Here is a 27330-nt window from a genome sequence, read left to right on the forward strand (position 1 = left end):
AGGCAAGAACAATAATGAAATAGCCAATAATTAAAACACTGTGGATAAATAAAGAGATAAGGGTAAAATTGAAACTGAAGAAAAAGGCATTCACTAAGTACATGGACAATAAAGAAGAGGATGATGAAGGGGTTAGGAAAGAAGTAAAAAAAAAGGTTTAGGAAAGCAAAGAGGAACTACAAAATTACATTATCAAGAAATAGTAAAGTATTCTGCAGACACATAAATAACAAAAGAAAAATCAGGAAGGGATAGGGCCACTAAGGGATGAACATGATGAATTCACAGGTAATGACAGCGAAATGGCAGAAATATTGAAGTTACTTTGCCTCAATATTTACCAGGGAGACTAACAAGGTGGGCATGAGATTAGAAGAAGAGATCAAAATACATATATATATAAAGACATTTAAGATAGAAAGGGGGGAGATAATTGATAAACTAATCAAACTTAGAGAGGATAAAACCCCTGGACCGAATGGATTGCATCTGCGAATATTAAAAGAAATTAGTGAGGAGATAGCAGATAAAAATTGATTAGAAAAGGGAATAGTGCCAGAGGACTGGCGGACACCTAATGTTCCGATATTTTAAAAAGAGAGATAGAACAAGTCCAGGGAATATAGACCAATTAGCTCAACGTCGGCGGTAGAAAAGATAATGGAATCTTTACTCGTTAATAAAGAATAGCAGGATTTCAGAAGGGAAAGTCATGCTTGACCAACCTTATTGAATTCTGTAAAGAAGTAACGAAGAGTAGATAAGGGTAATGCAGTAGATGTAATATATTTGAATTTTCAAAAGGTCTTCGATAAGGTACTCATGACTAAGGTCAGAGCATGTGCAGTCAGGGACAGGTAGCAGAATGGATAGCAAGTTGAATACAAAACAGAAAACAGAGAGTAGGGGTTAAGGGTAGCTACTCAGACTTGGCAAAAGGTGGGAAGTGGTGTTCCACAGGGATCGGTGCTGGGACCACTGTTGTTCACAATTTATATTAACGATTTGGACTTGCGAATTGGAAGTACAATTTCAAAACTTGCAGATGACACCAAATTGGGGGGTTAAGTTCATTCAAAGGAAGAATGCATCAAAATGCAAGACGACATTAATGAAGTTGCAGAATGGGCGTGTAATTGGCAAATTAATTTCAATCTAGATAGGTGTGAGGTGAAGCATTTTGGTAGGAAGAATAAGGAGTCCACATACTATTTGGATAAAAGTCTAAATCGGGTAGAGGAAAAAGAACCAAAGGTGACACGAGGAATAACTTTTTTACACAGCGAGTGGTTAGGATCTGGAATGCACTGCCCGAGGGGGTGGTGGAGGCAGATTCAGTCATGGCCTTCAAAAGGGAAGTGGATAAGTACTTGAAAGGAAAAACATTGTAGGGCTACGGGGAAAGGGTGGGTGAGTGGGACTAGTTGGATTGCCCTTGCCTAGAGCCCGCGTGGACTCGATGGGTTGAATCACCACCTTCTGTGCTGTAACCTTTCTATGATTCTAGGAGCAAAGGTATCCAGGGGTACAGATACACAAATCCCTAAAAGTAGCGACACAGGTTAATGAGGCCATAAAAAAGGCAAATCAAGCACTGGGGTTTATTTCTAGAGCGATAGAATTGAAAAGCAGAGAAGTTATGTTAAAGTTGTATAGAACCTTGGTTAGTGGAGTACTCTGCACAATTCTGGTCTCCATATTATAGAAAGGATATGGAGGCATTGGAGAGGGTGCAAAAAAGATTCACAAAGATGATACCAGAACTGTGAGGCCATACTTATCAGGAAAGGCTGAACAGACTGGGGCTCTTTTATCTAGAAAAGAGAAGGCTGAGGGGTGACCTGATAGAGGTCTTTAAGATAATGAAAGGGTTTGATAGGGTAGACGTAGAGAAAATGTTTCCACTTGTGGGGGAGTCCAAAACGAGAGGCCATAAATATAAAATAGTCGTTAATAAATCCAACAGGGAATTCAGGAGAAATTTCTTTACCCAAAGAGTGATAAGAACGTGGAATGCGCTACCACAAGAAATAATTGAGGTAGATAGCATTGCTGCATTTAAGGGGAAGCTAGATAAGCACAAGAGGGAGAAAGGAATAGAAGGGTATGCTGATAGGATTCGACGAAGTAGGGAGGGAAGAGGCTCATGTGGAGCATAAATGTCGGCATTGACCAGTTGGTATGTGCAAAATTTTAGTGCTTAGAAAATGGACACTGGTGACGTGTGTAGAAAGTGATCATTTGTACTTAAATAAAAATGAACTGTTCTCTTGTGTTGTTTTTGATCAGGTCACCATGTAATTTTGTTGGTTCATGGGTTAGAATAACGAGCTGCTCCCAGTTGGCCTTTGCAAATCCTGTTGTATAGTTTTGCAACAGGAGGGTACAGCTTTGGGGAAGTGGCTCATCGCCTAATTTTCTCTTGTTCCCTGTAAGGAAGCACCAGTATTCTGCTCGATGCCTTCCCAACGTAATGGTTAAACTTGCTAGCTTGCTGTGTGGTATGGTTCTGTGGTGCTATGTGACAGCCCTCATTATTCAACCAGTAACATGGTTTAGTAGAAACTCATTTTGATACCATGTTGAATTAAACTTTTCTACTGGGCATTATTTATAAGTGTTGCTTTAGATGCTGACTCCCATCTTTTATCCATATTTATGGTTGAACAAATTACACTCTGGACAAGCTTATTGTACATTTTTGTTTGCACTGGTATCTTCACTTTTTATCTATTTTGTAGCCAGTAGATATACAATTGGAAATACTCAGTAGGCCAGGCAGCATCTGTGGAGCGAGAAACAGAGTTGACATTTCAGGTTGATGACCTTTCATCATCTGAGTATTTTGCTTCTGTTTTAAATATAAAATTGAGTACACAATTGTACAAAATGGGAATCTTTAGGATTTTGCAACCATACGCAATGCTTACAGAAAACTTTGCAACAAACTGAGTTTGGTTTTGTTGTAAGACCGTCTGCCTGACCAGCACTGACTTGTGAAAGGATTAAAGAATCGTTACTTGACAGAGGATTATTTAATTGGAATGAATCCAAAAGATATGTGAAATATCTTTTGGTATAAGCAATGAGTTATTTCCTATTTCAATTTAAAAATGTAAATTGGGATTGCAAGCATGAATAATGTATTAATATGACAACAAACAATTATTGTGGCAGTAGTAACAAATGAAATTGATACCAGGGCTAAATACTGTTTATCTATGCTCTGGTCTTGTACTGTCAGATATTGTAGTAATTTTCATGCATGAGCGAAGATTGCCTTGTGATAAATGACAGGTCATTTGGTATTGGTCCCTAAAAGATCAGCCTCTGTATTTGGATAATCATTGTTACTGTTTATAGTAAATTTTACATAATATAGTGAAACAAACTGCTGCCTTTTGGAGTTAATCAGATCTGTATTAATTTAATGTATGTTTTTGGTATCTCAGAAAACATAGCTTAGTGCATATTGCAGCAGACAGCAGCTTTGTTAGTCTAGCACTGCATCACTGGTTCCCAGGAGGGCATGCTGCCCAGAACACCAGTGATATGGCACATATTGCTTTATGTCAAATGTAATCTTGTTTTCTTCCTACACTAAATAAATCTTCAGTCCAGCTTGAAGAACATTTATGGTTATACCGTAATAAAAATAAACTGTTTGTGGTAAAGTGTAGTTGACATTTATCAGCTTATTTGTGGGCTCTATTGCTGTCTACATACAACACAAAACATAATTTGTCATTTTATAAATACATTTCGACCTAAAATCCTGCCAGCATCTGTTAGTGTGCGAAGGATTAATGTTGTGTGTAGTTATAGCACATGACTGCATTGCCAGGCAGCAAGACTAGGCCATGACTTCTAGCTTTATCGGAAGATTAAGTTTTTGGCAGTATGGCTAACTGATGAGATTTTTTCAATCATAGAATAATACCAAGACAGATGAAAATACAACATTTTTAAAAAATGCGGCATATTATTTAAGGTGGCAAGCATTGTGTGATTTCTAGTCAGTGCTTTGTCTTTGAATGTGAACATTTATTGTCCATTTACCTGTGTGCTGCACTTCAGCGTGTCAAACTAATTCCTGCGCACAGGTATCCTATCTACTTCTGCTAAGTGTACAGGAAACAAGTGGTCCCCACCAATTTCATCGTCCATGCTTATAGCAGGCAACGGTCTATATTGGGCAAATGGGACTAACAATGTGCCATTTCCACTGAAGACAATTACAAAGACAGCACTTACAACACATTAAGCAGGCCAGCTATATCGGGCAGTTCAGTAAGTTTTTCCCACCTCGTTATCATACTCTACTTGTATTTAGATCCCTCCATGGATCATTCTGTGTCTTTTTTTTCGGATCTCAGTGGGTTTTATTAAGTTAGATTGGGTGGTCATCAGTGTTGTAGAAGTCACTCATCTGCTGGTAGGTGTAGGAGGTGGTGTTTCCCCCGATGTTGGAGATGAACAGGGTGATCAGTTCTGGAGGGACGTAGTCAAAACAGGGCAGTACGCGTTCACTTTGGAGAGAAGGGAAGATGCATAAACCAACGGGCGTGGAGTTTTTAAAAATTCGTTCATGGGATGTGGGCGTCATGGCAAGCGTTTATTGCCCATCCCTAATTGCTCTTGAGAAGGTGGTGATGAGCCGCCTTTTTGAACCGCTGCAGTCCGTGTGGTGAAGGTTCTACCACAGTGCTGTTAGGTAGGGAGTTCCAGGATTTTGACCCAGCAGTGATGAAGGAATGGCAATATATTTATATGATGTGTGACGTGGAGGGGAACGTGCAGGTGGTGTTGTTCCCATGTGCCTGCTGCCCTCGTCCTTCTAGGTGGTAGAGGTCGTGGGTTTGGGAGGTGTTGTTGAAGGAACCTTGGCTAGTTGCTGCAGTGCATCCTGTGAATGGTACATACTGCAGCCACAGTGCGCCGGTGGTGAAAGGAGTGAATGTTTAGGGTGGTGGATGGGGTGGCAATCAAGCGGGCTGCTTTGTCATGGATGGTGTCAAGCTATTTGAGTGTTGTTGGAGCTGCACTCATCCAGGCAAATGGAGAATATTCCATCACACTCCTGACTTGTGCCTTGTTGATGGTGGAAAGGCTTTGGGGAGTCAGGAGGTGAGTCACTCGCCGCAGAATACCCAGCCTCCGACCTGCTCTTGTAGCCACAGTATTTATGTGGCTGGTCCAGTTAAATTTCTGGTCAATGGTGACTCCCAGGATGTTGATGGTGGGGGGATTCGGTGATGGTAATGCCGTTGAATGTCAAGGGGAGGTGGTTAGACACTCTCTTGTCAGAGATGGTCATTGCCTGGCACTTGTCTGGTGCGAATGTTACTTGCCACTTATCAGCCCAAGCCTGCATGTTCTCCAGGTCTTGCTGAGGGGTTGCGAATGGAACTGAACACTGTGCAATCATCAGTGAACATCCCCGTTACTGACCTTATGATGGAGGGAAGGTCATTGATGAAGCAGCTGAAGATGGTTGGGCCTACGTCACTGCCCTGAGGAACTCCTGCAGCAATGTCATGGGGCTGAAATGATTGGTCTCCAACAACCGCTACCATCTTCCTTGGTGCTAGGTATGACTCCAGCCACTGGAGAGTTTTCCCCCTGATTCCCATTGACTTCAATTTTACTAGGGCTCCTTGGTCAAATGCTGCCATGATGTCAAGGGCAGTCACTATCACCTCACCTCTGGAATTCAGCTCTTTTGTCCATATTTGGACCAAGGCTGTAATGAGGTCTGGAGCAGAGTGGCCCTGGCTGAACCCAAACTGAGAATCAGTGAGCAGGTTATTGGTGAGTAAGTGGCGCTTGATAGCACTGTCGATGACACCTTCCATCACTTTGCTGATGATTGAGAGTAGACTGATGGGGTGGTAATTGGCCGGATTGGATTTGTCCTGCTTTTTGTGGACAGGACATACATGGGCAATTTTCCACATTGTCGGGTAGATGCCAGTGTTGTAGCTGTACTGGAACAGTTTGGCTAGAGGCACAGCTAGTTCTGGAGCATGTCTTCAAAACTACAGCCAGGATGTTGTTGGGGCCCATAGCCTTTGCTGTATCCAGTGCTCTCAGTCGTTTCTTGATATCATGTGGAGTGAATCGAATTGGCTGAAGATTGGCTTCTATGATGGTGGGGATATTGGGAGGCGACCGAGATGGATCATCCACTCGGCACTTCTGGCTGAAGATGTTTGCAAACGCTTCAGCCTCGTCTTTTACACTCACGTGCTGGACTCTGCCATCATTGAGGATCGGGATATTCACGGAGCCTCCTCCTTCCGTTAGTTATTTAATTGTCCACCACCATTCACGACTGGATGTGGCAGGACTGCAGAGCTTTGATCCAATCCATTGGTTGTGGAATCGCTTAGCTCTGTCTATAGCATGTTGCTTCAGCTGTTTAGCATGCATATGGTCCTGTGTTGTAGCTTCACCAGGTTGGCACCTCATTTTTAGGTACGCCTGGTGCTGCTCCTGGCATGCTCTTCTGCACTCCTCATTGAACCAGGGTTGATCCCCTAGCTTGTTGGTAATGGTAGAGTGAGGAATATGCCGGGCCATGAGGTTACAGATTGTGCTGGAATACAAATCTGCTGCTGCTGATGGCCCACAGCACCTCATGGATGCCCAGTTTTGAGCTGCTAGATCTGTTCTAAATCTGTCCCATTTAGCATGGTGGTAGTGCCACACAACAAGTAGTGCCTGCCTGCGAGAGTGTTCCAAATGGGCAGGGAGTAGTGCCAGGTGATGAGGGTGAGTGTGTGCTCCCTGTTCACTGCTCTCGCTGCTCTGTTAGTGAGCAAGGCCTTAGTCCCTGTAAAAGATGACACACCATCTAACGCTAACAGTGGCTAATCCTGTTAACGCCAACGTGCCCGCTGTAAGCAGTGGGGACTATATATCCTTGCCTGAAGTGCTCATAATAGTAGTATTTGTCAACTATCTTTATATTGTTTCAGTGGGTTACCTCAACATTTCTTGCACACCTCATTGGAGAATTAGTCCAACCTTCCTTGCCCTAGAGTTGAACATTACATAAATCTTAAGATTATTAATAAAGTCATCTAACGTCTTGTAGCTAAGAGAGGAGTGGAAGCTTCCTCTGGATGGGTGGTTTCATGCATTATTCCCAACTGCATGTTTTTTGCTGCATATAGTTCTGAATGGTATCAAGTTAATGAAGTCGAGTCTTTATTTAGAGTACAACTGTAGAGAACATTTTACAGTTGGAGTTACATATGCTGGGATGGGGTACAGGGACTAGTATGTTTGATTAGCTCTGTTAAAGTGTACTTGTTAACTCCTGGCAGTTCTGCTCCATGAGACCACAAGTTTCCTGCATTAAAGCGTGCACTTCTGTTAAATGTACAATAATAAGAGACAAAAGCACTTTGGAGTTGAGAAACATAGGCTTGTAATAGCAAGAAGGAACAATTTGGGCCTGTAGTGCCAACAAAATAACCTTCTCGTATTTGCCTTCAGTCACTGCTTCTTTTGCAATTGATAATTGAGTGTTAGATTTGGAAGAATGTTCTTGCCTGGTAGCTCCTAGGAGTGATCAAAGTGTGACGTGGGCATTTTAACTCTTCAATACCAAACTTGCTTTAGAATATTTTAAACATACATGGATATTATATTGTATCAAACCTATAATTTATGTAGATAATTAACTCATCAAGTGCTGAATTCTTTTTGACTTGTTTAAATGTGATCACAAAGGTAAGAAAGACAGAAAAAACTTGCATTCTTATCGCACTTTATCATCTTCTCAGGATGCCCCAAAGTACTTGACAAATGACTTTTGAAGTGCAGTCATTGTTGTCAGTTTAACAAATGTGGCAGCAAATTGGCACACAGCAAGATCCCACAAATATCAAATGAGATGAATGAGCACTCAATCTGTTTTTGGCGGTGTTGGTTGAGGGAGAATTGTTGATCATGAAATCTTTTATGTCCACCCACATGGGTGGAACAAGAGCACAGGGCCTCGATTTAACATCTTTTCTGAAAGACAGCACCACTGACAATGCAGCTCTCCCTCTGCACTGCACTGAAGTATGACTCCTAGAGTGTAATTTGAACCCACAGCCTTCTGACTCGGAGGTGAGAATGCTACCAACTCACATATTACACTTGAAAGGTGAGGGAAACCACTCAGCCCTTGTAGCTCATCCTTCCCTAGCAACCTATGGCCTACCACCACAGCTTTGTACTGTCTTTTGAAAGATTCTGGAGTGTTTGCCCCCACCACCCTAGCTGGAAGACCATCCCAGATATTAATCATTCTATTTGTGAAGAAGTGCTTTCTCAAATCTGCTCTTTTATGAGTTTGTACCTATGTTCCATTGTGGATTAACTTGAAATCATGCTCAGTATTATTCTTTTCTATTCTTTGAGTAAGTATATGAGATTTATTTTTTCTTCCGATGTACAACAACTTGCACTTATCTGTATTAAATTTCAGCTGCCGTCAATTTGCCCATTTGCCCACTTGCAGATCTTGTTCAGTCCTATTGACTACCTAATTTTATATCCACTGTGAATTTGGCCAACTTATATTGTGCTTCTAAATCCAGACTATTTATGTAAGTTAGAAACAATCGGAACCCTGGTGCGCTCATCTCAGTACATCTGCCTTGCCGACATCACTCCCCTAACTAGTACTTTGCTTCCTTTCTTTTTGCTAATTCCTCAACCACGTCCAAGTTTTACTTAGGATACCTGCTGTCTTAAGCTTGTGTAATATCCTCTCATGCAAGACTTCATCAAAAGCTTTCTGGAAGTCCAGGCGCACTACTACATCGTATGGCTTTCCAACTTGTCCTCGAAATGTCACTTTCTCAAAAAAAAAGTCAGTGGTTGTTGGGACAGGATTTGTCCTTCTCAAACTGTTAGTTGTCATTTAGTAGGTTATTTTCATAAAAGTAATCCTTCAGTTTCTTCCTTATAATCGATTCTTGAAATCTTTTGAACTACAGGGACTAAACTAGCCTAACTGAACTCTGAAGGTTTCAACTGAGACCCAGATTTCAGCTGTTTTGGCTCGTAAATACTCTCAATAGTTGTAGCTAAAATCAAAAGTAACTGCCAGTCATACACATAATTAAACACATTGTTGTTTGTGTGTGGCTTGATTCCTCCACTCAAGCCAACAAATACTCATAACATTTGTGTTGAATTAGGCTGGCAACCTGATTCTGGCTGCAATTGTTTTTTAAACTCTGAGGTAAATTTCTGCTCGTGTTCTCCCGCTGGACTGCTGTAACTTCTGAGGAAGAGCCACGAAAATCTCGGAAAAGCGATGTAAATGGCGTTCATGCTGTTTTTCCAGGCTTTTTGCAGCTCTTCCGCCAAAGTCATGGCAGACAAGAGGGAGAACCCCTGTGGAAATGCACCTTAGAAAGGATATATTGGCCTTGGAAGGAGTGCAGCATGGATTCACCAGAAGGTTACCAGGGCTCCATGGGTTAGATTATGAGGAGAGATTACATAAACCTGGCTCGTATTCCCTGGAATATAGAAGGTTAAGGGATGACTTGATTGAGGTTTTTAGGATTTTGAAAGGAATTGATAGGGTAGATAGAGAGAAACATTTTCCGCTGGTGGGGTAGTCTAAGACAAGGGGACATAACCTTAAAATCAGAGCCAGGCCATTGAGGAGAGAAGTTAGGAAACACTTCATGCAAACAATGGTAGGAATTCGGAGCTCTCCCACAAAAAGAAGTTAATGCTAGCTAATTTTAAATCTCAGATCGATAGATTTTTGCTAACCAAGGATATTAAAAGATATGGAGCCAAGGCATGTAAATGGAATTAGGATACAGATCAGTCATGATTTCATTGAATGGCTGAATGGTCTACTCCTATTTCTATGTTCCTAATGTCACCGTGGGACGTTTTTACTACATTAAAGGCGCTATGTAAATGCAAGTTGTCTTGTGACTGAGTTAAATGGGACTGCTGCCAAGCTAAAAATAGACTAAAACACTTCCATCTTTTTTTCATTATTCTGCCACTATATCAAGCTGATCACAGGGTATAAATTGCTGTGCTGTCTGTATGAAGTACTTTGTTACACTGTGGGCAATTAATTAATTGCATCTGATAAAATTACAAATTTGACAAAAAATAATTTATTGCAAGAGAATGCTGACGTATATTTCAAAGAGTTAATGTTGGGGAGGAAATTATTTTTGATTTAGGACATAACCTCTTTGCCAGAGCATCACCCTAAATATAAAACTTGCATTGATGGGAAATCAGAATTTTATTTAACGGAACAACCGAAGTGGTGGCCCAGTCAATCACATTATCATTAATACTGTAGCTGCCCGAGAAAAATATTTTTATGTTTTTCCTAGATTTAGCTTTTAACTTAATTGCGTTTCAAAAACACAAGAACTTTATACTATGAGTTGCCCTATTTTGAGCTGGCACACTTTGTAAAAAGTGACATGAAAAGAAGCTTTTGTTATCCATCAGAGCTGCTTGGCCTCAAAATAATTTAAGTTAAATAAGTATCATATACAATATTACTCTCCCTTGCTTGGGCTGATGAATGCTGCTTTATGAATAGTGGGTTTTGATCATTAAAATTGATATTTTATGATCAAAAATGTGTTTATGGACAAAACATGGTATAAAATAAAATTTCTTTTTGGGGAGGAAATGATTTACAAAAACAAATTATGGTGGAAAATAATCGGCTCATGTATTTTTTTTAAATTTATTCAATAGATTATCTCCCTTCCCTCTCCATCTCGGTCATTTTCCTTCCCTTTTTCAGACAACTTAGCTGAAGCTAGGGAAATGGGAGTGCCCCAATTAACAGCCGAGTGCTATTGGATGTCCAGTATCATTTTTAAACTTCAGCTACTGAGACTGTATCCTTTGTGTAATCTGTATTTCCACAATATCATTAATAATGGATTTAAGATTTATGATATGGGATAAAAACCATGACAAAGCTTTTAGCAAGAATGTAAATCAGTTTTCACCTGTGAAAATAACTTTTTTTTAAGAAAGAGCTTTATGGTTGAACAGAAAATGCAGGGTATTTACGAATAACGATAGGCTGCTCCAAGGTTCAATAAAACTGCATTTACTGTGGATTTGAACACCATTCTCACCTACCCATCTTTTTATGAACATCCGTAATATTATCCATTTAAGGAGGAATGCATTACATGCTGTACTTCAGAAAAGCTTTTAAGAGCAGTTATTTTGTTTTGTGTTAACTTTCTTAAGTGCACTTCTTCCTTTTGCTGGGTTGCGCTCCAAATTTGTATTTACACAGCAGCTCACAACTCAGATTGCTGGAATCACTTCAGCAAATTGCCTTATACCCAAATAACTCAACTGGTAGTCTTACTATAAACAAGCTCGGAGTGGCATGAAACGAACACATTGCCAAGCACAAAAACGCTTGATAAATGGATTGAGCAAGAGCACAAAACTTATAATTTACAACTGCCAAACTGCCTCATCAAGATTGTCACCTAAGCAGCCCAGAGTAGTCTGTGTTCTATTTCACAAGCTGTATAGCCAAGTGTTTGTTTTATTGTGCCATTTCACTTATACTCTGCTTTACAAGAATGTTCTTTTTTGTTGAAAAATGCATTCAGCTATTCATTTGTGATTCAGGCTAACCCATAATGCACTCTGTTGTTTTTAATACTTGAATGAACTTTGGCCATTGACGAGTCTGATTTGTTACATTGTTCATTTGTGCTTTATTTCAGCATAAAGCCAAGGTAGAAGCTATGACCCTGGATTTGTCTTCCCTGCGAAGTGTGCAGCAGTTTGCAGAAACCTACAAGGCTAGAAACTTGTAAGTAGACATAAAAAATAGCATTTATGTTGTAAAACTTTAGATTTTCATTATATTTTGTAGATGGACCTACCACCTCCTCGCCCCCCCCCCCCCAACCCCATCCCCACCAAAATTACTTATAAATGGCTTACTGCACTTGATAGGTCACTTTTTGTGTGAGTTGGTAAAGTAGTAGGCTAGAGCAGTTGCTTCCAATCTGTAGCCATATGCAGGCTTATCCCGTTCAAATTTGGTGGGCCTGGAGGTTTGCATAGGACTATTTTTAGAACTGTTAGCTCGTGGTGGATAAATCCTAACTCAGAACACCAAGATCTGGTCACACCAGCAACTCGAGATATATGCAAATTAATGGAAACATCGGCTTCTCCTCTTATATGTAGCCCCCAGGTTTCATGATGGGCACTGATGTGGCCGGCTACAAAAGCGTGGATAACCATAGGTTTAGAGCACGAGTCTTTCAGTCTAGGACCTGGGTCTGAGTTCATTTCAGACTCACTTCATGTTGGCCTCCTCTCTAAGGTTGCTCCAAAGGACCTGAAAGAAAAGTGTGACACATCTCAACCAAATACCTAATATAACCTTAATTATACATTAACATGTTACATATCACACCTGGTGTAAGGCTAACTGGCAAAGGAATGGAAAGATCGCAGCAGTGCAGTAGGGGGATTATTAGATTGAGGTGAATGTACATAATGGGGAAGTTTGGGATCAGCTTCGCCTAGAATTTGCTAGAACTGTTCTGCTGCCATTAGGTGCAAAATTGGAAAAATGTTTAATTTCCCACACTGACATTCCTCACCTAGAAAATAAAATTCATTAAGAAAAAATAACTAACCTCCCCCAGTGGCTAGGCCAGTTTATCTGGTGAGTAGCTGAGCTGTACAGACTAGGAAGGTACTGGGTTTGATCCCTGATGTGTGGTGAGTTAGCTAATCCCAGCTGGGATTCAATCCCTGTGGGTGAGGAAGGGAAAAATCAGTCACAGTTGCTTCCCTGGATCACTGTCCCTGCTGGACATGCAGGCTTGGTTGTAATGCTTCCCTGGTTGAATAGCCTGCCGACACTCACCTTGAAAATTTTACAAGAAGAAAAGCCACTTGGGCGATGTCCTGTAAGATGACCAACACCAATGGAATCAGACCCCCCAACAAGTAGTCAACAGCTTCAGGAAAGGGCAGGCGAGAACATCTGCTGGGAATTTTTTTTAAAAATTAATAAATAAAGTACTATGTAGCTGAGCTTACCATTTACATCAATTCCTGATTCAATAACAGCAATACTTTGGATTGTCAAAGGCAGCAGGAATGGTTGGAGAGAGGGTGTAGAAACAACCCAATGTGTGACTCTGAAACTAGATCCAGTGGAAGTTCCTGATTTAATAAATGTTTGTACGCATACTCTGTGAGATGTGGACGGATGGATGATTTACTGTAAAATAAAACATGAAATAATGGGCCAAGGTCACTCAGTGATCATGAGTTACGCTGCCAAACATGAACAGTTTATGTTTTGTTAAATCAACATTCACAAGTAGTGTGTCTGGTTTATATCTCTTGGTTAGGCAAAAGGAACTTGAGACAAAAGAACTTGTATTGGGGATTAAAGGAAAATTTAAAATGTATATAAAATAAAGCCTGCTTATTAGACAGCTCCATTTGAGCACAATTGAGAACTTAGTCTGGTTGTCAAAGTTCTGTGTGCACAATTTGAAATAATAGAATCAATGTGTGCCTGAGAATAAAATCTAAACACTGTACTAAGATCAATGGAATAATCTTAAAATGGGAGAAAAACAAGAATAAATAACGGAGAAGGAGCCAGCTGCAATGCCACGGCAAGTTGTTAAGGTGTTGCTGTAAGTGTCCACGGGATACACATGTTGAGGGGAGGACAAGGGATAACTATGTTAGAATGCAATAAAGCATCGACATTGTAGATGTGAGTACATCCACTGCTGTTCTCCATTCCAAGTTTTTTTCCTATATAATCATAAATCTTTTGACATACATTGAGAAAAAAAATGGAACAACATGCTGATTAGTTTTAATAGAGGCTTTGTACATCCTGAAGAAAGACAGACTTGCATAGCGCCTTTCACGACTTCAGAATGCCCCAAAGCGCTTTACAACCAATGAAGTACTTTTGAAGTGTTGGAATGTAGGAAATGTGGTAGCTAATTTGCACACAGCAAGGCCCCACAAATGTGATATTGACCAGATAATCTGTTTTAGTGGTGTTGGTTGAGGGATAAATATTGGCCAGGGTACCGGGGATAATGCCCCTGCTCCTCTTCAGAATAATTGTAAACAATTTTACAACACCAAGTTATAGTCCAGCAATTTTATTTTAAATTCACAAGCTTTCGGAGGCTTCCTCCTTCGTCAGGTGAATGATGTGAAAAATAGTGTAAGGAATCTTACAACACCAGGTTATAGTCCAAAATTGTTGGACTATAACCTGGTGTTGTAAGATTCCTTACATTTGTCCACCCCAGTCCATCACCGGCATCTCCACATCTTCAGAATAGTGCCATGGGATCTTTTACGTCCATCTGAGAGGGCGGATGGCGCCTCGGTTTAACGTCTCATCCGAAACATGGCACTTCCGACAGCGTAGCACTCTCTTAGTACGGCATTGGAGTGTCAGCCTAGATTTTGTGCTCAAGTCTCTGGAGTGGGACTTGAACCACAATCTTCTGACTCAGGTGAGAGTGCTACCAACTGAGCCAGTACCTCAGATTTCAACCAGGAAAAAAAATGGAATGCATAAAAAAAACTTTCCTATCATTATGTACAATTTCTGAAGCTTATAATTCTTAAGAATGACGTTTTTAATAATCACACTAAATATAGTCCATCCCGTGCCAACTGATAGGATTCATTAGAACTTTACATAAAATATACTTTGTTACATATTCTGTTTATCTTCAGTTTGCATTACTGAACAGATCTAAATGGGCTGCCACTGAAAGACTTACAAATTGCTCATTTTTAATCTGCAGTTTGTCGTATAACTTCTGACCCAAGCAGAACATTTCTTGGCTGGTTAGTTTATCAGGATTTAACTGTAATGCTACACCAGTCTCTCACTGTAATGCACCCTGGTAAACCACAGCTCCTAAAACAATGCTTGTTTGTTTATAGCTGGTTTACTAACAGAAAACCAAAATAAACATATTGCCTGCACTCCCCCGTGTAACAAGCCTCTCACTATAATGTTGCTAGGTATATGACTCCTGAAAACATAGATTGATTGTAGTTTATGCTGGTGATAATGGCTGGGCACAGATGCAGGGATTCTGTTTAATATTTTATATGGTTGGTTACAGTAGCAAAAACCCAATGACAATCTGCAAAATGTTGGATTTTTAAGAACTTGCACAACTGTACATTTCATATGCACAATTCACTTTATTTTAAACCAGCTTATTTTTATGTGGTCTGTTTGTGATATATTTCTTGAGAGGCACTGGACACGGGAAGTTAAAATAATTAGTTGTATTATTTGATATTCCTATAAGGAATTATTTTTAAGCAAAAATGCAGTGCAACAAGTTATTGAGTTACTGTGGCCTATTAAAATAATGTAATAAAATTACATATATTAAACAGCAGCTCTGTGGGTAATACCTAAAGGACAGTACACATGGCACAATCATTTGTCTGAAAGTGGTCCTGACAGAGAAATAAACCACTGCTCTTCTATTCACACGTGTAGTATAAAAATAATTTTCTTAATACTTTGCGCAATAAAGTGACATACGATCATGGCTTGTAATTTTAAAAAAGTCTATAAAGTATCTGTATCTGTCAGAGGGCTAAATGAAATGGGAGCTACATTTTGAAAGAAATAATTATGTTTTGCAGGATTTATTGTGACCTATTAAGAAAAGGATAGAGGGGGAAAAGTCTTATTAAATTGAATATTCACAGTGGGCTTCTAAAGTTAAAGGTTCAAGCGTACAGTGGTTGGTATGACTCCAGGCACTGTTTTCTACTCAGCATTGCCACATGCTACGACAGTAATAATTTCCTATAAGCTTGTGCATTTCTCTGAAGGAAGCTGGAGTTTAATAATGTGCAGTCGATACCCTAGCAGAAGAAGTAGTGGCCGTAAGAGACGCCTAGTTAGTGGGGCAGTAGTGGGCTGAAGGGGTGCAAAGTGGCGGGCAGCTGCCTAATAATTTGCAAATGAGAATTGAGTTGGGAGTTGAGCTGTTAGTTGCATTCTGGCTAGCCCACTGCTCCCTTTTGTGTATTTTGTTCATACAAGAAACAAGGAGCTAATTTTGTTAAAAATATTTGGATTAAAGTTTTGAGCTTGTTTTATGTAACACGCAGTTCCAATCTTGCGCATTAGTTTGTTGCTTTCTATTTTAACGTTTAGTGTGCCATCAGGTTGTTGTATAACTGCTTAAAACATGCAAGTGAGTGATCTATCTGCTGCTTGTTCACAATTTGAAGTCATTTTGGTCATATGTATGTTCTCTGCATAACCATCCCCATACATTATGAAACTGATGGAGCAAATAAAGATGTTGAGAGTTTCAGTTTACACCCCTAACAAGTATGGCTTCAGAACTACACAGGAATATTTTACATGTCTTAGTGGTGATGTTTTTCTGGTAGTGTCCACTGTGAGTAATGGGTGCATGGTTTCAGATAAGTTGAATCCGGATTGACTTCATAGTGTGCATTTTTACTTATCAGATTTACGTATCGCTTACTGTCATTGGAGCATAGTTTATAACACTATTTTGTCTGCCATTTTGCTGTATTAGGCAAGACAATGGATAATAAGCAAGACTTGTTAAATGAATACTTTATATCTATTTTAGCAGTGGAAGAAGAGAAGAAAATACCAGCAGTGCAAGGGAATCTAAAAATAAGACAAGGGGAGGAATTTAAGTGAATTAAATATAACTTAAAAAATGGTAATGGAGAAAATAATAGGACTTAAGATGGACAAACCCCCAGGACCTGATGATTGCAACCCCAGGTTATTAAAAGAAATATCTCAGGAATTTGTAGGTGCATTAGTCATAATTTTCCAAAGTTCTCTAAATTCAGGAATTGTGCTTTTGGATTGGAAAATTGCAAACGTCGTTCCATTCTTGTCGAAGGGAGAGAGGAAGAAACCAGGTAACTAAAGACCTATCAGTTTAACATCAATTATGGGGAAGTTATTGGAACCAATCATGAGAGACAGAGTAGTTGAGCACTTGAACAAGTATGAACTGATCCAAGAGAGTCAGTATCGATTTTGGAAGGGTAGGTCATTTCTGACTAATCTAGTTGAATTTTTTGAGGAGGTCACTAGCGTGGTGGATAGGGGAGTGTCTGTCAATGTTGTCTGTATGTTACTTCCAGAAGGCATTTGATAAGATTCCGCATGGGTTGGTATTGGTTGGGAGGTAGTAGACGGAGTAGAGATAAAGGGAATGTTCTCTGATTGGCAAGATGTGACAAGCATGTCCCCCAGGAATCTTTACTGGGATCCCAGCTTTTTACCATATGTGTTAATGACTTGGGTAGAGGAATAGAGAGTTACACATCCAAGTTTGCAGATGGCGCCAAGTCAGGGTATAGTAAATTGTGTAGATCGGTGCAGGAAGTTAAAAAACATAGACAGACTAAGTGAGTGAGAAAAACTATAGCAGATCGAGTTCAATATTGGGAAATGTGAGGTCATCCACTTCGGATCGGAGAAAGACAAATTGGAATTTTTTCCTCATGGTGAGAGACTAGGAGCTGTGGAGGAGCAAAGGGATTTCGGTGTCCACGTACACAAATGAGTAAAAGCTATTGCACAGGTACAAAAAGTAATCAAAAAGCTAATGGAATGTTGGCCTTTATCTCAAGGAGGTCATAATTCAAAAGTGAGGATGTGATGCTTCGGTTGTACATAGCTTTGGAGTACTGCATTCAGTTTTGAGCACCGAACCTCAGGAAAGATATATTCGCCTTGGAGGGGGGTATAGGGCAGATTCACCAGAATTATACCAGGGCTTAAAGGGTTAAGCTATGAGGGCATGTTGCATAAACTTGGCTTGTATTCCCTTGAGTTTAGAAGGTTAAGAGGTGATCTAATCGAAAAAGATAATGGGTTTTAATAGGGTAGATACAGAGAAACAATTTCCTCTGGTGGGGGAATCCAGAACATGAGGGCATAGCTTAAAATTAGAGCTAGGCTATTTAGGAGTGAAATCAGGAAGCACTTTTTCACACTAAGGCTAATGGAAATCTGGAATTGTCTCCCCAAAAAACTGTGAATGCTGGGTCAATTGAAATTTTCAAGACTGAAATAGATTTTTGTTGGATAAGGGTAGCAAGGGATATGGAGCATTTGTGGATAAATGGAGTTGAGGTACAGATCAGCCATGATCAAATTGAATGGGGGAAACAGGCTTGAGGGACTGAGTGGCCTATACGTGCTCCTATGATCCTATATGAGTCTGCCAGGAATTCGTTCAACTCCCTTTTGAATGTTTGCGGTGAATCTGCGCTCACTGTGCGAGCCAGCAAGCTGTTCCAGGGGTCATTGATGCTATGTGAAAAGAAAAGCCTCCTGACATAACTTAGATGGTTAGCGCTAGCAGAATATTCAGCCATGGTGGTAGTGGGTTTGGTGTGGGGGCAAGCAATCATTGCTGAGCCTGATCCTTTACACGTGTATGAACATTCCAACAAGAGTTGCTGGATAGTCACCAGGAGTGCAAAGCTTGGTTGTATTTTGTTCCTCCACTCTGAACCATTGCAGAGCTGGTGATGGTGTTTGTAGGTCTCTTTTTACTGATGTACTGTTAGATCTGTAAATGGAGGCTTAACGTTTGTAATTGTTTTTGTTAAATTTTCACATCTGCAGCTAATGCTGGTGGAAAAAATGATAGTTTGGTCGAAGTAATACAGCACATAATTCTTAAATAGGACAAATTTATACATTGCCTAGCTGCTCTTATTAAGAAACTTGTATGATTCATCTTTTGTGAAAAAGTTGTTGGCCTTGTTTATTCAGCTGCTTTTAATATGTTCCCTCAGAATTATTGTATTAGCAAGTTCCTGGGGTTGCATTGCCAAGTAGTAAGGGGAAAAAAATCTGTTTTGACAGAAATATGGGGTGGCTTTTCAATCTTGGATGAAAGAAATATGTTCTGTTCAAAAAAGACTTTTATTACACGAGGTGAGAGCTCTCTTTTGCTTCATGCTGAATGTCATCTGAAACTTCAGTCCTGGTTTCCTTTCCTGAAGCCTTTTTTTATTAGACTGTATTACTGTAGAATAAAATCCACTTTATCCCTGCAAGTCACATTGAATTACGTTGCTTTGAAGTAAGAGTTGTGGTCCATTCTGCAAACATTTTTGGAGTCTAGAAGCTGAAATTTTTATTACATATGTATCTTCCAAAATAACCCTAAATTGACAGGGGGAGGGAAATTTGCTCTCAAATTCCCATTTACCAAATTACCCTGCAAAATAAACTGGAATGAATGATATCCAATGCAACAAATGCAGTGACTGATGAATTTGGGTTTTGGTAATGTTAATGTTTAGTTTTGTTTCTTTAGCAGTTGATCAACTTAACTGGGTGTGACTGGGCCGACAGGCACTGCCAGCCAGGAGACTGTGATCTCGGGCATAAAAGCATGCCTGATTGTATTTGTTTACTTTCAATACTATTGGAGACAATTTTTAAAATACTTTAATGTTTTTTTAAAAACTTGAAGGCCATATAGCTTTAACATAATCTTGGAGGAGTTTGATCAATTTTCATAGTGTAATGTTAAGATTCCCTCATGCCCCTGAAGCTGTGTAGACCAAATCTATAGTATGCAAGGGAGCTAAGGAATCGCACCCTCAAAACCAAGAGAACTTCCTCCAACTTGGAAGTTATTAAGTGGGGGGTGGGGGGGGGGGGGGAGGGGTACGAATCACTGAAAAAGGCCAACTTCATCCTGGAGCTTGACTTAGTACTTTTTTATCTGGCTTTCCAGTGGGCTCTCTTAGGTTGCATACAAGATCATTGTTTACCCCTTCTGATGAATAATTTTTTTATGCCTTTCTCATGTAGCGAGCAGATATCTCCCTGGCGTCAATCAGTGCTTTTGGCTGTGTCGGGGAGTCTTTCACCCTAGTGGTTGGGACACCAGCTCCCGTCCAGGTGCTCTCACTGGTCTGATACACATTTTAATGTAGAACCAGCTGCTTCTATTGTCACACAGGTCCCAGGGGCATTAATGTGGAGGGATGTTCATTTTACATCTTCAAGCCGTACACGTTGAGCATTAAGGCTGCCACTATCCTGCTTCGCTATGATCTTGAAGATCAGGGCTGTACAGAGATTGCTAATTTCTTGTGAACAAAGCTAAAATTGTTTCAGCCATCAGTTGTATTTTTCTCTGTTTCCTCCATTTCTGCTAGAAGGCAATTGTGTTGAAATGAAAATATGCATCCAGGCAATCAGCCTAAAGCAGAGGGGAAGTTATAGGGAAAATTTTAGTAGTAATTCCTTATGTTTCAGAACGCTTGACTGCATATAAAAGAGTATATAATGTGTGTTATATATCCTATAGAGCGTGTGTTCCATGCGGCTGTTAGTAATTTAAGACCTGCTTCTCACACTGACAAATGTAGTACCTAATTGCTCAGGAGTGATTATTTTAAAACATGCATCAGAGTTTATTATAGTGCAGTATCAAATGATTTACTGCCTGTAATTATCCAGGAATTTAAAGCTGGGTTATTAGATATTTCTTGAATGTGCATTCAACTGTTATACCTCAATCTAAAAGATAAACATTTCAAAGCTTGTCTTTGTGTTGCTCTCAGTAGATATGTAATATAATATGAAAATTGAGCTTTTAAATTTGTTGATGCTGGTAATTCTTTCAAATGTATTTTGTCAAGAAAACTGGGACATTTTAGTGTTTATTAGTCTACTGGTGCAAGTTGACAGGTGAGCAATAGTCTTAGAATTTCTCTTGATATTCTTGTATTATGTAACTGGCAGTTTTCAGAATCTGAAAGAAATGCCAAAAGTGCACAGTAGGCAAGTCATCATCTTAAAGAGAATAGACAGGTAGGTTAATATTTGGGGTGTAACCCTTCATCTGAGCTCACTGATGTGACCTTCCAGCATTTCCTATGTTTGGTTCAGATTTCCAGCATTCACAGTTTTTCTTATCTGTACTTGGAGACTGTTTGGTCCTCTGTTTTCTGTAATAGATAATAATTAGAAGAAAATATAGCCTTGATGCACATCTGCCACCTTCAGTATCAATAGGCTGCATAACATGCTCAACTGAAACCGTCCTAGTTTTTCACAAAGCTGAAAGAGCCATCAGATGGATTCAAATAAAACTATTACTTTTAAATTGCAATTCAGATGTTATGCTGTTTGTTTATTGAAAGTATATTAAGTGTGCTGGATAATCAAAGACCCAATGTTCAATGTGTTGTGTAACTCTGGTAGCATAGTGTATATGTGAGAAGTATAGGTTGGTTAATTATCTGAAGCACTTGATTTCAGTGAAATTAAAAAATTGTTCATATTGGTATCATTTTTAATACGTTTAATTGCCAAGAGTTTGGAGAAATTATGATATGGCAGTGCTGCAACAGATGTTCTGGAGAATAACGAAGGCTAGCAAATCAAAACTGCGCATAGAAACTATTGCATCTGCTTTGGATATGTAGTTCTAATTATTGGAAATATTCAGAAACTCTCTCTAGCAAGACCTACGTTACTATACAGTTTAAGCAATTATAATTGCAGAATGTAGCTGGAGTTGTTTTCCTGGTTGCAGTCCATTGGTTAAAAAATATAAGTACCTGGGTTGTGCTATTTTCAGTTGATGTCCAGAGAAATGTTCCTTTTTTGAATAATAGCAGAAAATATGAATTATTTTGCACAACTACTTTTTTATGTGTATATAAATAATTACATTGACATGAGTTGCTTACATTCAAATGAGCAATTAGGCTAGGGTTTACTGTTTGTATTTCTGTCACAAATTACCATGTATTTTCTGGATTTAAAGCCAGCTATTACAGCGAGAATTGGTAAAGTTATTAAAGCCACTCAACTTCATTGCCCCCCCCATACATACACACAAGCCACAGAACTTTTCCACATGTGCAACACTCGAGCAAGGTTGTATTTCTTCATTAGCTATTCCCACAGCTGAGAAAGTCTCAAAGGATGTCAAAGAACATTAATTTTCATCATAACATGGAGTCTTTCAGGTGTGAATGGCAGTGAACAGCTGTCATGGGTTTTCTGAACTCTATTACAGGCTATATCTCTAGGCAAGAAAGTGATATCTTTGTCATTTGCAGGTGAAATATAATCTGTTTTTTTTAAAAGAAAGAGTCAATACTCAGCCTAGTCACTTCTAGTAAATAACTTGCTGTTTGACCTGACCACAAAGGAGAAGAGAAGGAATACGACATAAACAACTGTTATAAGTGAAGGAGAAACTACTTGATACGAGACTGGCCTCCAGTGTATAATAGCTAAAGGTCATTTTGATAGTCTTCTTTTGCATCAGAACTGCTGTGCTGATATTAAACACTAAATAAATTATGTTTTAGGGTGCACCCAATGAATTTCAAGATAAATTTCATCTTTAAGGGAAACAAGACAGAATATCCTGAAGAAAATGAAGCCATTTATCTCTGAGATGTATGTACAGCAGTTGTTTTGATGTAGTATCGAGAGTAGAAGGAAAGAACTCCACACGGACCAATTGACGATTTGCAGACATTCAGACTGATTGAAGTCATATACTATGTTTTTCCTTGGGAAATTATTTTAGTGTCAGAGGTTACTGCCAAGGGGATTTTCAAATAAATAAATTGCACTCCACCTCTCATAACAGTGTCATTGGGGATCGCTGAATACACTGGTCTAATTATGTACCTTGTGAGAATATTTCCCCACTTTGATGAGCACTGAAGTAGAGAAAGAAATGTACCCTGTAGAAGAAAGAAATGACCAATCTGTTACTTACATTTGTTGTAGTGCGTTGACTGTTCACTTATGACAAGTCTGGCAGTGAGAGTGGAGCTAATTGTTATATGTTGCCTATTTTTCTATGTGGCAGGCATTGCCAAGAGACCTGAAATAATGTTTGTTATTAACTTTGCCTACTCAACATTCATCTGTAATTGAGGCTTAATTCTGATAAATTTTTTGTAGCTTAAGAATAAAGCATTTCTATTCACCTTATTCACCTTCAGCTTAAAAACAAATTAGATTCAGATATTTATTAATGCTTTTTGCTTTTTGTTTTAATTTTTTTTGTTCTCCTCGAGATGAAGATTAAGAGGGTAATTTGGCCCTCTTTGCTGGAAACGTAAATATGTGTATGCTGGTGGCACAAAGTATAAAAACAGGGAAAAGAAACACAAAAGGTAAAATTGCATCTCACGGTCGCCTTTTCCATGTAGGAGGAAATATAAACAGACAGTTATTATTTTTTCAGTTGAAAGGAATTTCTGTTCCCATTCTTAATCATTTAGGTAAGACACAATGCTTATTAAATGAACACTTGATTCTTAATATTTCTGGCATATTTGTACGGTTTAAAAAAAAATTGCTTCAAGTTAAGCAGAAATGATGCTTAAGGACATCATTGGTGGACTAATAATTGTTTCGTTAAAAAATCAGTGTATCAAATGAAATGCACGAGTGTGGCGAGCCCCAGCAAGGAATCATTGTCTCGTGGAATAATATTTTGTTTGGTGTCGTTTTGAAGCTTAAATACATTTTTACTGTAACCCCAGATATTTGTGTTACATTCTTGGACAACTTGCGTTTTTGCAGCATCTTTTATTTTATTATCACTACTACTTTTTTCTTGCTTTTGTAAGGACGATTTTCATTCTCTCCAAAAATGCTTTAAGTACTTTTGTGTTGCCATTAAAAGTAGCTTAACTCTTTGCGTCCTGAATGGTTTCCATTATAGATATTTTGCACTGTATAATATTGCTGTAGATTTCTATCCTAACAATTTGTCAGATAGCATCTGAGCAATACAGGACTGCCTTGTAATGGTTGTGTTTATATCTGGTCTAAAATTGCTGTTTTAATTCCTAATGGATGCACCAGAATCCTTGTTCTGGGCAGTCTTAACACCTACTCTATATAATGTCCACAAACTGGATATTGTTTCTGAAGGGGCTCTTAATTCAGAATATTGCTTTTTAAGCAAAGTTGTGCATGCACGTGCATATGTATAAAATTCACCTTTATTGTGGCGCAGCTGTTGCTTGTTGTGACAGGTTTGTAAGTGTTTTTTTGCTGTTGGAGTTAGGTAACAATTGTCGCTTTTGTGCAGTTGTGGAAAGCTGGGCGTTATTGTATTTTGTGCATGTTAATGTATCTGCACAACCAAGTCTGCAATGAACTGATAAGGTAAATACAAAGCAGAGGTATAACTTAAGGTTCAGTAAATTTTGTTTTAGATGTTCTAGAAAAGAGTAAAATAAAATTAGTTAACTCGTTTTAGAATTATGCTTTTTTAAAAAAAATTTCAAATGGTACATTGACCTTTTTCTGTTTTCTGATGATCACCGGTATACCTTTATTCAATTCCCTCTTAACATATAAACCTTCGGTCCACTATGGCTTAAAGGTGGAATCTTTTGTGTTTGTTCTTGGCCATCTTCATTTTTATGTATCTTGTTAGACATGTTTATGGGGGAAAAACACTCAAGTTTTTGTCTGCTTTCAATTGCATTACACTAGAAAAAGTAACCACTGTTTATAGGCACTGTATTTATTGCGATAGGGTTTGGATGATAGTGAAGTATTTTTTTCCCTTGCAAGAAAGAAATGTATTTGTAAACCGGTAGACTGAATGCATAAGGATAATAGTGGCCTTTCTCTTCTAATGTCATTTTTGTAGTATTTATGCTCTTATGAACAATTCTTCAAAAAAAAACACATTTCACATAAAAGATTTTATTTGGAGGCTACAATTCTGGAGCTCTTCAGAAACATTGTTTTTAAACTGAATATCAGCATTATCAAGCTGAGGGCTGCCAAATTTCAGCATCGAGAGCTTCTGAATCAGGTAAAGCATGGTCCGATGGAGAATGAAGCCCGGTTCAATCTGTTCCAACAATATGCCTGAACTACAACCTCAGAAAAGCATCCTCTACTGCGTCAAAGTGAATTTTCCACTTCCCATATCAGCCACTTTTGCTTCCTTTTGTGGAATGGACCTGTGGTTGCTGGGTTGAGATCGGGGAAACTCATCTCTCAGACGTGTAGCTTAGACAAAGAGAGGAGGGACCATCATCCCATCGTCTCGATTCAAACCGGGGTCTCGAGCGTTTTAACTGTTTGGTCTATTGCACCACCCAGTTGATACGAAAAACACAATTCTAAAAATTATGATGGACATGCAATAATTGATGTGACTGCTGTCATGTTAACCACGTCAGCTCCTTTAAGCTGTTGCCGTAACTATACTGTTGTTCAAGACAATATAGTGAATTTAAAGGGTTCAGCTGTACTGGCACACCAAAATGGCTCTAAAAATATGCCTATCTGGTAAACTGGAAGCGGGATAGTTAGAGATCTGCAGTTTATCTGCAGCTTCATGAGGCAGCACTAAGCTAATTGCTGGCTACTGCATACTGAAACTCTAAAATGTCATAAATGTCGTTTGCCAGATATCAAAATTGTGCAGCTGACCTTGTGATAAAACCCCTCACACTTGAGAGCAATGACTTCCTAACTCGAAGCCAACACCTCTACAGATTATTAAAACATTAACTATATGAGTGAGCTTGTAAATGACAAATTAAACTGCAATTTAATGCAATAATTCACCTTTTGTGGTTTTATAGCTAGCAATAAATTGAAGTAAAAATCCCAGTTTATTGCAAATCATTTTTATGCGAGTTTTTGGGCACCACTCTGTAACATTGTGCTTAAAAATTATGACCTGGCATGTTTATTTTAACAGGGGACATACCGTTTGTGGTTGGTTATTGAACTTTAATTTTCTAGTCAGCGAGAAGGTCACTACAGAGGAAAAAAGGCAGAGGCCATGGGAGTCACAATCAGCAAAAGCTCTTCTGTTGAATTTGTAGGTTCAACTAGTGTGGATTTTTCCTTCGGCCACTTGAGAAGTGCCCTACTTTCTGTCACATTCCATCTTTCGGGAGGGAATAAGGGAAATATTTACCTTACAGAAACCAAGTGCTAGGAAGCAGCTTGCTACAGCACATCTAACAGAGGGGGTGCTATTTATTTATTAAAAAGCAAAGCTTTTCAATTCTTGGCAGTTGCTGATGAAAAACCCTCGAGTTTAATTTATTTTTTCTCAAACATATTAGCTTGTTAAACCTTGCACAAGACTTCGTTTAATGTAGTCAAACATTTGGTTATCCTCTATTTTGAGCTGCTAGCTAATAATGATGAATAAAATGTCTTTATATTACAATTAAAGATAACAAGAGTTGCATAGTACTGGTTAGAACCCCAACCCAAATTATTAAAGTAATGTGATTTTTTTTTAAATAATCATGTTTCATAAGTTTTGTAGTAAGCAGAACCTTTCTGTAACTGTCTTTGGGAGCTATATAAAAAGCCTGTCATGACAAGATTGTTACATGGGTTCTTTGTGAGTGACGAAACTACAGAAAACATACATTGTTCGGGAGGTTGTGACACCAAGCCAAAGAAGGACATATTGGCATGGGTGACTAAAATCTTGGTTAAAGAGGTAGGTTTTAAGCAGGGTCTTAAAGGTGGAGAGAGAGCTGGAGATACAGAAAGGTTCGGGAGGGATTTCCAGAGCATGGGGCCTAGATGGCTGAAAGCACGGCTGCCAATTGTGGGGAAAAAATGGAGTGGGGGATGCATAAGAGGCCAGAATTGGAAGAAGGCAGAGTTAATGGACGGTTGTAGGGCTGGAGGAGGTTACAGATGGGGAGGAGCGAGGCCATGGAGTGATTTGAACACGAGGAGGAAAATTTTTAAGTCAAGGTGTTAGTGGATCAAGAGCCAATGTAGGTCAGCGAGCACAGGGGTGACTGGTGAGTGGGACTTGATATGGGTTACGATACAGGCAGCAGAGCTTTGGATGAGCTCAGGTTTATGGAGAGTGGAAGATGGGAGGCCAGCCAGTAGAGCATTGGAATAGTCGAGTCTGGAGGTAACAAAATAATAAATAAGCGTTGCATCAGCAGATGAGCTGAGGCAGGGGTGGAGATGGGAGATGTTACAGAGGTGGAACTAGGCGACCTTTTGTAATGAGGAGCATATGGGGTTGGATGCTCAGCTCAGGGTCAAATAGGAGGCAGTGGTTGTGAACAGTCTGGTTCAGCCTGAGACTTTGGCCGGGAGCGAGATGGGATTGGTTACTAGGGAACTGAGTTTGTGATGGGTGCTGAAGACAATGGCTTCTGTGTTCCCAATGTTTAATTGGAGGAAATTGTGGCTCATAAAGGACTGGATGT

At 39.3% G+C, this 27330-nt stretch overlaps 1 protein-coding gene across 4 annotated transcripts in view; it reads left to right on the plus strand.

Annotated features, from left to right (window-relative positions):
• wwox (WW domain containing oxidoreductase) overlaps positions 1-27330 on the plus strand; it is a 734210-nt gene that overhangs the window by 216611 nt on the left and 490269 nt on the right. For all 4 annotated transcript variants that reach the window (XM_067998151.1, XM_067998152.1, XM_067998153.1 and 1 more), the window contains exon 6: positions 11763-11851. In XM_067998151.1, the coding sequence (XP_067854252.1) occupies positions 11763-11851 (89 nt within the window). The remainder of the gene's footprint in view (positions 1-11762; positions 11852-27330) is intronic.

This window comes from Heptranchias perlo, chromosome 16 (genome assembly GCF_035084215.1).
Source record: "Heptranchias perlo isolate sHepPer1 chromosome 16, sHepPer1.hap1, whole genome shotgun sequence".
Classification (NCBI taxonomy): Eukaryota; Metazoa; Chordata; class Chondrichthyes; order Hexanchiformes; family Hexanchidae; genus Heptranchias; species Heptranchias perlo.